The sequence below is a fragment of the Petaurus breviceps genome, unplaced genomic scaffold (assembly GCF_028583685.1).
Source record: "Petaurus breviceps papuanus isolate PSGF00001 unplaced genomic scaffold, PetGlider_PUasm1.0 90895, whole genome shotgun sequence".
Lineage (NCBI taxonomy): Eukaryota > Metazoa > Chordata > Mammalia > Diprotodontia > Petauridae > Petaurus > Petaurus breviceps.
The window spans coordinates 37,646,841-37,658,117 of NW_027187372.1; the positions used below are offsets into that span (position 1 = coordinate 37,646,841).

The 11,277-nt window shown below is 39.6% G+C and overlaps 1 protein-coding gene across 1 annotated transcript in view; it reads left to right on the top strand.

Moving 5' to 3' along the window:
* Positions 1-11,277, top strand: part of HHAT (hedgehog acyltransferase) — a 192,236-nt gene that overhangs the window by 171,836 nt on the left and 9,123 nt on the right. Inside the window, exon 7 of the mRNA XM_069074787.1 lies at positions 6,415-6,586. Coding sequence (XP_068930888.1) covers positions 6,415-6,586 — 172 coding nt within the window. The remainder of the gene's footprint in view (positions 1-6,414; positions 6,587-11,277) is intronic.

The following is an 11,277-nucleotide window of genomic DNA, read 5'->3' on the forward strand; positions in this document are numbered from 1 at the left end:
TGGTGCAGATTAGAGGCACATCTGGGATAGGTATTCAGCTTCATTCTCTGAGATGTTTATCACATAGAGAGCCATAGACTCACAGAATCCCAAGAGTCAGGGGATTTTTAGAGGTTAACTAGTCCAGGGGTGTCAAATTCAAATAGAAATGCCACTAAACTGCTGTGTCAGCATACTGACTTCGAAAGCCACATGTTAAACATTATCCATGTTCTATTATTTTTCCTTTATTTAATATTTTTCAATAATATTTTTATCTGGTTTGGGCAGCACTCAGAAAGGTTGTAGCTGGTGGACTGGGTGTTTGACACCTCTGATCTAGTTCAACCTTGACTAGGACAGAACTCTCCTCTTGCCTCATGCTCGGTATGTGTATGTAAAGGTGAAGAGCTTTTCATCTTTGAGAGCTGTCCTTGTTAATCAGTAGAACATCCTGGAGAGAGTGAGGGGCCTAGATATTCCTTTTTATGCAACTTACATGAAATGAGATTTTTATTATAATTTACTTTAAAATGCACTTTGCATATGAGTCAGTGTACAGTTTTTAGTCTAGCCCTAACCAGAAATTCACATTGATGACATTTTCAAATAGTTTTAAGACTGACTTTCTTCCTCACTCCTCTTTGCTACCCCCAATGGAATATTTCAAATGGAACATTGTGCATGCAGGCAGGAGTGCAGCAGGACTCATTAGGTGAACTGTGTGCTGCCTGTTTATTCCTCCTGCAGGCTTGACAAGGGATAATGCTGGATTTTAAAAATAAAAGGGAGTTGACTAGATTGAAGGTATAAGTGCACTTCAGTAATTACAGTGGTATAAAGGCAGAATTACTCTCCTTTTTAAGGCAAGAGAATGAAACATTAAATTGTTTACCTTATCAAGGTGTGATTTATGTGATTAAAGAACACCCATTTTTGCCTTTCTAAACAAGAAAGCATTCAAAGTGTTCTGAGGAGAAGTCCAAGCCCTTTCAGGTAGTGACATGTGCTTATGCCTTATTAAATGTGGTAGGAAAATTCTGCCTGAGGTGGAGAATGGAAAAGTCATTATTGGGAAACTAATCAGCTACAGAGCATGCTCCAAGGTCCCATCTTAATTACATTTGCTTATCCTCTTTCAGCTAGTAGGATTGGTAGGGAGGGGGTATGGAGGGTGGTCCTTTGGCACAAAGTTGGGACATGATTGACTGGAATAGAGAGGCATCAGGAATGGACAGATGTATTTCCAGATGAATGAATAGGTCATTTTATACTGCATCACCCTCACAGCTCATGTCAGAGCCAGACACCATTTTTTCTTTGGATGACTGCCATAATGCCAACCCCATTTCTGGGTGGTGATGTGTAAGTACCTCTCCATGTGCCCAAAAGCCCTGTGCTGATTACTTATTTATTTTTACATCTGAGAAAGCCATTCTGGTGTAGGAGAATTAATTCCATCATATTCCTCTGGCCTCTGCACTTTTAAGTAGAGCAATCTTGTTTCCCCCATATCATAGGATTTACACCTGGAGAGGACTTTAAAGATTATCTGGTCCAGGTGAAACTGTGATTTGTCTAGAATTATGTGGTCGATAAATAGCAGAGCTTGTATTGGAACCCAGGCCCTCTGAGTTTAAATCTAGATTTTCAAGGCTAAGATATACCATTCCACTGGTCTCAGCTGATCTTATTGTAGGCAAGTGAGGGACTGGACCACATGACCAGTGGAGAGTCTTCATCCCCCATCTTACTCATGCCAGTTTCCTGGGCATCAATCTCTATTGGTGACATATTTATAGCCTCTTAGCCTAATGGCTAGTTTGTCCTTGATCATTCATTCTTGATAGGTTTTGCTTACAATTGTGCAGTCAGAATGAATCTGAGTTGGCAAGCCAAGAAAACATGTCGGGCTTGCTTTCTGAATAAATCAGGATTCTCTATGTAGAGCAAAAGGATGTGGTGAAAAGAATGACAGTGATAACAAATGTTGTGTAATGACCTTTGGAAGGAACTATGGAAGAAAAGTGGTCAGCAGGGAGGAGAAAAGAGCTTAGTGAGGAGACAGGAAGACAATGAGTTCAAATCACTGCCTCCTGTGGTTCTGAAAAGACTAGTTGATGTGATTATTAAGCTTCCTTCAGTAATTTTTGAAATATTTCATAGAACAAGAGAAGCATCACAGGACAATGTCCTAATTTTCAGAAAAGGAAATAATTGACTAATGAGTTTGAATTCTATTCTGGGCAAAATTCTAAAACATGATATTAAGGGTCTGATTTGTGAGCTCTTAGAAAGGGAGGGCAGTGATCATGCAAAATCATTGTGGCTTCATTGAGGACAGGTCATGCCAGGCTAACTTCATTTTCTTTTTTTTCCCACAGAGTATCTAGACTAACAGAGAGGCAGTATGGTTCAGTGGGTAGAGAGTTAGCCTTAGTCAGGACAGCCTGGGTGCAAGTTCTACTTCTGAAACATACCAGCTGTGTGACCTTGGGTGAGTTACTTATCCTAGTAGTGCTCGAGATAACTCTCTGTGATAACATATTGCTGAAGAGCTGCTGATCAGTGTTGGTAGAGGAAATTTACTATAGTAAGGAACTCTCTACACTGTTGAAATCACAGGTTCTCCTCCCCTAAAGGTAACAACAACAACAATAACTAGAGTGATAATAGATCAAGGGAATGCTATAGACATAATATTTTTCAATTTCAGCCAAGTATTTGGCAAAGTCTTGTGTGCTATCTTTTGTTTTTTTTTTTTATTTTAGTCGTTTCCAACTCTTAATGACTCCATTTGGGGTTTTCTTGGCAAAGATACTGGAGTGGTTTTCCATTTTCTTCTCCAGCTTATTTTACAGATGAAGAAAATAAGTCAAACAGGGTTAAGTGACTTGTCCAGGGTTACACAGCTAGTAAGTATCTGTGTTTGGATTTGAACTCATATCTTCCCGACTTGAGGCTCAGCACTCTATCCACTGTGCCCATGTTCTCATTCTATTCTTTTGTACAAAATAGAGGTTTAGGCTAGATAATAGTAGTTAGGTGGATTTGGAAATGGTTGAAGTAGCCAATCCAAAGAATTAAATGATTGAATGTATCAGTGACAACTTTGAAGGAGGTGGATTGTAGTAGCATGCCTTAGACATCTGTGTTTTGATCTAGTCAACATTCTTATTAAGGCCTAGATTGCATGTCCACCCTCCTCCCAATTTGCAGTTAATGGGAAATTAGGGAGAACAGTGAACACATTTGATGAGAGTTACCAGGATCCAAATTCCTAACAGGCTTGAATGATAGGGCAAATTTAATATGATGAAATTTAATATGAACAGATGTCACATTATTTTGGGTGCAAAAAGCCAACTTCACAAGTTGGTAAAGTTAGAATAGTAAAGTTTGACAACAGTAGTTTCTGTGGATAAAAACAGGGTTTTTAGTGGAATATAAGCTCCGTTTCAGTCAGTAGTGTGAGATGACTAAAACAAAACAAAACAAACAAACAAAAAACAAAAAAAAAAGCTAGTGCTATTCTTGGTTGTATTGAGACATACCAAACATCGGGTCTAATATGAGAGAGCTCATGGACCTGCTGTACTGTTCACTTTAGGGAGCCACATTTTAGAAAAGACTTATCTTGAAGAGGGTAACCAAGATGGTGGAAAGAAACAGACAACAGATACCCAAATGGGAGAACATGGCACATGAAGAATGGTTGAAAGAACAAGGGTTAGTTAATCAGAAAAAAAAAAAAAGAGAACATCTTGGGGTGGGGGTCAAGCAAGATTGCAATTTTTTTTTTTTTGCTTTTTGGAGGACAATTGGGGTTGAGTGACTTGCCCAAGGTCACAGGCCATTTTTTGTGTTAAGTGTCTGAGGCTGGATTTGAACTCAGGTCCTCCTGACTCGAGGGCCAGTGCTCTATTCATTGTGCCACCTAGCCATCCCCAAGATTGCATTTGTCAAGTGTTTGAAGAGTGGAGGTGTGGAAGAAGAATCATGCTCCTTTAGCTTGGCTCTTGAGGGCAGCACTAGGAGCAATGGGTTGGAAATTTCAGGGAGATAGCTTTATGCTTGATATAAGGAAGAATTTCCTAACAATGCAGACTGTCTAAAAAGTGGAACAGGTTGCTTTGGGAGATTGTGTGTTCTCCTCCATTGGAGATCTCTAAGCAAAGACTGGATGACCACTTTCTACATGTTATCAAAAGGGCTTCTTGGTCAGGTGTGGGTTGAACCACAGCAGATGATCTGTAAGATCACTTCTGACTCTTAGATTCTGCAATATGCTCTCTATATTTTTCAGACAACTGCAGAGCCTGCTATGTGGTTGCTTATTAAAAACTCCACCTGAAGTGAATTAAGGTAAACTAAATGGCCGAAAAAAAATGAACTTATTTTCTTTTAAAATGTTTTCCTTTAATAGTTTTATGAATTTACATTTTTCCAACACTTTTTTAAAGAACAGTAAAGGCAAAGAGCTTTCTTTGGAACAATTAACAAAGCTGATGATAAAAGGTAGAAAGCTATTTGTTAAGGTTATTGTAATGTTACTTATCTAGCCAGGATGACTTAGCCAGGCATCTCTCTGTGGGAGGACAATTTGAGAAAATGATTGAATGTGCACATTTTTAAATGGCAGAAAAATAAATGTACCAGCTTCTAGATCCCACCTTCCCCTCTGTGGGCAGTGCCACTCACCCCATTGCAGTGAGGAGCCAGTCCCCTGAATGCTTTAAGGAGAAGAAATTGCCTTCAGACTTCTGTCCCCTAGAAACTTGTGCTTTTTTTTTCTTGTTTTATTTAATGTCTTAAGCCCTAATTATCAAATGCTAGATCTTATCCTTTATTCCTCCACCACTTAATATCTTCAGAGACTCATCTTCATCATTTATTCATTAGCTCCGCCTCTGCCTTCAAGACAGCCATTAGTTTAATAAAATCTTGTCATCTTTGTAAAATTCAGAAAGCAGGCGGTATGTGTGTGCGTGTGGGGAGGAGGGGCGTGTAGGCAGGGTTGAAATTGTGTTTCTTCTAGATAGAAATGCCAAGAGATTTTGCATCAAACCTCAGGATGGATTTCAGAATCTTTGGTTTTCATCTGTTGTGTATCCCTACCATCTAGGAAGCCATCGTTTTAATACCTGCAGAATTCTGAACAAAAGTAGTAATGATTTTTTTTTCTGCCTGCATTGATACATGTGTAAATACAGATTCAGTAGAATGCAGGGGAATACCAGTGTGGGTCATTCCCAAATAATTTTTGTTTGATTTGGAATGTCATTTCATTATTCACTAGATTTCTTTTTTGATGCTTCATCGTAGTATGAGGGTGCAGCATAAGTTTCAGCAGGTTGTACCAAGCAGGAATGATTCCATGACCCTGAAGGGGATCATCCCCAGAGAGTCAGAATACAAATACAAAATCTTCTTTTTGGTGTTCAAAACTCTTCACAATCTAGCCCTTCCACACCCACCTTATACCCTCCTACCCAATATATCTTTCGATCCAGTGACATTGGCTTCCTTGTTGTTCTTCCACCAAGACACTCCCTCTCCCAACTCTGCATTTTTCACTAAGCCTGAAATGCCACCCAAGCCTGAAATGTCCTTCTTCTTCATCTCTGCCTCCTAGACTCCCTGGCTCACTTTGGTCCCAGCTAAAATCCCACTTTCTTCAGGAAGCTTTCCTGAACTCACTTAATTCAAGCATCTTCTTTCTGTTGACTGCCAGCTTATTTGTTCTCAGCAAGCTGAAGATCAGATACTTATCTGTCTTGGAGGAGAGAAAAAGAGGAGCCATGGAACAGATGCATCTTCACATACATGCCAGGTCCAGCTCCTTCCTTCTGCACCCAGCTTTTCCTTTCTCAGGGCTTGGTTTAACAGGGCAGGGAATGCAGCTAAAGCAAAAAGCAGTGTGTTCTTATACAGGAGGGGCAGTTGCATTTTGGGAGGAGTGGTATTGAGCTGAATGGTTGCATATCCTGTCATAGAGTTTAGCCTATAGGAAACACTTAGTAATTGCCAGTTGATGTGATGCTGTGGTTAACTTTGGTACAAAGTTGTTAAGCCCTAATTGTAGCTTTTTCAATCTAATTTCACTGAAAAGTCCCCGAGCAACCCAAAGTAGTCCTTTATTGGGAATAACAATAAAAACACTTATCTGAATATTTAATAAAAAAGTTATTAAAGAAAATGCTTGGTGTGCTCTTTTAAAGATACATAGTCTAATTTCTTTCTTTTTTTTTTTTTTGCTGTTTGGAGGGCAATTGGGGTTAAGTGACTTGTCCAAGGTCACACGGCCATTTTTTGTGTTAAGTGTCTGAGGCCAGATTTGAACTCAGGTCCTCCTGACTCCAGGGCTGGTGCTCTATTCATGGCACCACCTAGCCACCCCTGTAGTCTCATTTCTTCTTTCATTTCCCTTTGTAGATGCAGAATCAAGAATCTTATTCCCTAAAGGCCAATCTTCGCATTTTTGTCCTGGGAGTAAGTCGCCTTCTCTGCTGGTGGTGGATGGCTGAATTGATGATTCATTTAATGTACATGCATGCTCTGTATAGTAGTAGTTTCCTTCTGGAAGCTGTATCTTCTTGGGCCTTAGGTAAGTAAAATGATTATTGGTTGACATTTGCTTTATTTTTTTTCTTTTAAAAAGTGTCTTTTTTTTTTTTCACATTACTGACACTCCCCAGTGACTATGTAGTTTTTCTACCAATAAGGACTTCTCTATCGATATTCTTTTCATCCATCTTGTGATTTTTGTTCAATCATTTCAGTTGTGTCCAACTCTTCATGACCCCATTTAGGGTTTACTTTGCAAAGATACTAGAGTGGTTTACTTTGTCTTTTTTCAGATCATTTTACAGATGAGGAAACTGAGGCAAATAAGGTTAAGTGACTTGTCCAGGGTCACACATTTAGCAAGTGTTTAGGGCCTGAATGTAAACTCTTCTCTTCCTGCCTCCAGACCCGGTACTCTATTCAGCATGCCACTTAGCTGCCCAGTATTGTGACTAGCAGCACACATTTCTTAGATGACTGACTCATGCCCTATCATGTGTATCTGGAGACCAGACTCAAGCTAGCATATAGAGGGGTTGCACCCTAAACTTTTAGCTTCATTAGTTGTTTCATACTCTAACCAAATGAGATAATGATCTGCAGCTGCTTGGAGTGGCTGACATTGCCTTTGGAAACAAACTAAGAGCCCTTTGCTGACCTAGCTGATGGAAGTAAGAAAGTTATTGGGGAGGTTCTGTATTTCACTTGAGTTGGTAAGTCTGTACAGTTGAATCATGAGATATTTGGCCTAGGACTGGAGATGGGGTGGGATAAGATGGGAGAGCCTCCTAATTCTTTTCTATAGGTCCTGATACTAGCCTAATACCTTTGAGTGGGTTTGCCCCTAAAAACTACCAATGGGGAAAATGATCATCCTTCCTTATTTTTCATGCTAAAATGACATCCAAAACATCCTACACTTTTTATCTGTACCAAAAAGATGATACCCAAGTGAATCTACTTCATTTTTTTTACTCTCTCTTTAGGGCCTGTCAATAAGTTAACCAGAGAGCCAAATGGATTCTGTCCAATGCCCTAAACTTGAGGCTTTAGCCCAGCTGGGAAATATGCTATCTCTTGAGCAGACCCAATATCACCCTACTGTGAGAAACAATATAATTCTGTTACCTTTCATTGATTTACAGATTTTTCTCTACCTTGTAATTTATACTTTTTAAAAAGAACAGAGATGCTTTCGGCATATGTTCTAGATTTCTGCATCTGTGTCTTTGAATAGGGTGGCCCCAATGCCTGTAATGCTTGTTCCCCTTACTTCTTAGCATCTCTGCATCCCCTAACTTCCTTCAAGGCTCATTTTAGGTGTCTTCTCCTATTGGAGGCCTTTCCTGAGTCCCAAAGACATTGGTATTCTTTTCTCCTTAAGAGAGAATTCACTTTGTATTCAATTTAATAAGTATTTCTTAAGGCTTACATGTGCCATAGAAACTGTATTGGCTAGGTTTGATATAAAATTATGTTATATGATCTCAACTGGTACCTCACTGCAGCAAGACAATCCTTTTATATCTTTCTTATCAATTCACTACACCACTCATCATAGTGGATTTTCCAAACCTTATCCCTCCTCAAACCTCTCATGACTCCCCCTTTCCCCATCCAGTCAGTTGACAATCGTTTCATTTTTCACTGAAAAAAATCAAAACTGAACTAATAAATTGAGGCCATTCACTGAGAGCCTGTTGTTCACTTTATCTCCTCATCTCATATTACTCTGATATGTTCCGTCACTATCTCCTTCACTCCGTCTCACATGTAGAGGTGGCCATTCTTGCCAAGGCAAACTCTTGTATAAGAACAAGTGAATCTCTTCCATCCCATCTTCTCCAGCAGATTGCCCACTCTCCTCCTGTCATCCCCTCCCACTAATCTTGAATCTCTTCCTTTCTACTTGTTATTTCCCTGCTGTTTACAAACCTGCCTTTATCACCTTCACCCCATCCTCAACAAAAAGCCCTTCACTTGATCCATCTATCATCACTATCTATTGCCCTGTATCTCTTCCCTTTTTTGGCTAAGCTCCTTGAGAAGATCATCTGCAGTAGGTGATTCTACTTGCTCTCCTTTCATTCTCTCCTTAACTCTTTGCCCTCTGGCTTCCTACTGAAATTCCCCTCTCCAAAACTACCAACAGTCTCTTAATTGCTCTATCTAATGGCCTTGGTCACCATGGATTCAATTGTAATCTCTCTGCAGGTGATCCTCAGATCTATTTGTATAGCTCTAGCCTCTCTCCTGAGCTCCAGTTTAATGTCTACAGTTCCTCTTGGACATCTCAGACTGTCTCCTCATAGACATCTTAAACTCTACATGTTCCAAATGGAATTCTCCTTTTCTGAATTACCCTTTTCTCTTGTTTGATATTGCCACTACCTTAGTGTAGACTTCTCACCTTACACCTGCCCTATTACAATAGCTTTCTGCTTGGTCTCCATGGCTCAAGTGTCTTTCTACTCCAGTCTATTCTCTACTCAGCTGTCAAAGTGATCTTCCTACAGTGTAGGTTTGACTGTGTCTCTCCCCACCCCCCAATTAAATGAAGTCCAATGGCTCCTTATCACCTGTGGGATTGAATATAAAATCCTCTGGTGTTTAAACCTCTTCATAGCCTGATTCTCTCTTACATTTCCAGTCTTCTTATATTCCCCTCTCTTGCTCCCCATCTCAACAGTATTTCATTTCCTCAGTGCCATGAACATACATACCTATATTCCACTGCCATGTCTTTGATTTTTCTGTTTCCTGTTTTCTTAGGCATAAAATGTTTTCGCTCTCTCCTTCCCCAGGCCCCCTTTCCTTTAAATCAAGCTCATATACCTCCTACCCTTTTCATGAAACCTTCCCTGATTTCCCCTGTTAGTAACAACTTTTTACTTTGTATCTCACAGAATATTTCCTTTGATCACCTCACTAATGTGATTTTCCTATAAGATTATATGCTATGGCTATCTGTTTCTATCTTACTCTCTTTCCAGACTGTATGTTCCATGTTTTTGATCAATGAAGACAGGAAATGAGTATTATCCAAACTTTATTTCTCTCCCACCCCGACAGTGCCCTGTACACAGCAGGCACTTAATAAGTGTTTGTTCAATTCAGTTGAATTTAGTACCTTATTAAAGAATAGTGACTGCACTGTTAATTCAGACAGATGGGAAAATGGGGCATTTTTTATCAGGGGGCTCATACAGAGCAGTTATTCAGATGAGAAGAATGCTCATAAACACTGTGTAGATGATATTAAATCCTTTTATAATAGAACTTGAGAAAAAATAACAGTAAAACTGGCCTGTCTGCTGGAGTTAATGTGTGCTCTACTGACTGTGATTAAGAGGACATTAGGAATACCATGGCAACAGGGTTGCATTTGTTTTCCTTTCAGTCTTTTTAATACTCTCCTGGAGATTTCAAAATAAAATTTCTTCTAGTTTATTTTTATTATTACTTCTTAGTTAGGGAAATGTGGGTTGTCCTTACCCTCCCACACCCTGACTCAATTTCCAATGAAGCTCAGAGTGCAGCCTCCAAGAGAGAAACAAGACTTGGGGAGAAAGCTAGTAGCCACACAGTGAATGCCAGTAGGGGCGTGAGGGGGGCAACCACTCTAGGTCCCAGGTCATTGTCTTACCAGCCGCTCAACTGTTACTGTCTAAGGTGACATTACAGGTGCTTAGCCAGTCACTGATATATTAGACATCTGATATATTATACAAACCCTCTTCAGAATAGATTTTCCAGTTTGTGCCACAGTTTTCGAGAAGCTGGACAATGACTTGAGAAAATGGACCAAAATGATTTGAATGATGGAAAAAAAATGTGTTCATAAGAATGGAAAGGGGTCAGGTGTATTTTTAACCTATAAAGGAGAAAGCTAAGAGGTGTTTTAAATTTTATCTATAGGTATAGGAAGGATTTTTAGGACCCTGATGCTGAATGGCTATTCTTCAGATCTGTAAAAGACCAAACAAGGAAATAGGTTTAGATGACAATATAAGAGATTTTAATTGGGTAGATTCAATTCAGTTAATGAATGAATAACTAAATAAAATTAACGAATGAAGTAAAACATTATGAAGTATATAGCACAAGCAAGGCACAGTGCTAGCACAAGGGATACACATACAATAGCCAGAAAAATAGATCTCTGCCCTCAGGGAGCTTACATTCTTCTGGAATATGAAAGTATAACTATACTGAGAACCACTGTATGTTTTCTGTCCTTAGCTTCAGGAAGCTAAGACAAACTATATTGTTCAGACAGTTGCTTGCTATCAGGTAATTCTAGGAGTTGATTGTCTGCTCTTACTCCAAGGCACACTTAGGCATGGAGTACAGAGAGGGTAACGATCACTAACTGTTTATCCTACAAAGTGACTCAGTTGGGTTGCTCAGAGAACAACTGAGAGCCACTGACCTCAGGACAGATTGTGGTTGCGTCAAGCTTATAGGAGTGTATATTTAGAGGCTGGCAGAACCATATGTGATCACTGAATCCAGTCCCCTTATTTTATTGAGGTACAGAGTGAAGTGATTTGCCCAAGGTCTCATCGATACTAAATATCAGAGATGGATGTAAACCAAGAGCAAATTGATAGATCAGGCATACTTTTCATACAGATAACAATGTTTTCGGGGGTATTCTTTCAAGATGCTATCTCCCTTATTTACACACACACACACACACACACACACACACACACACACACACACACA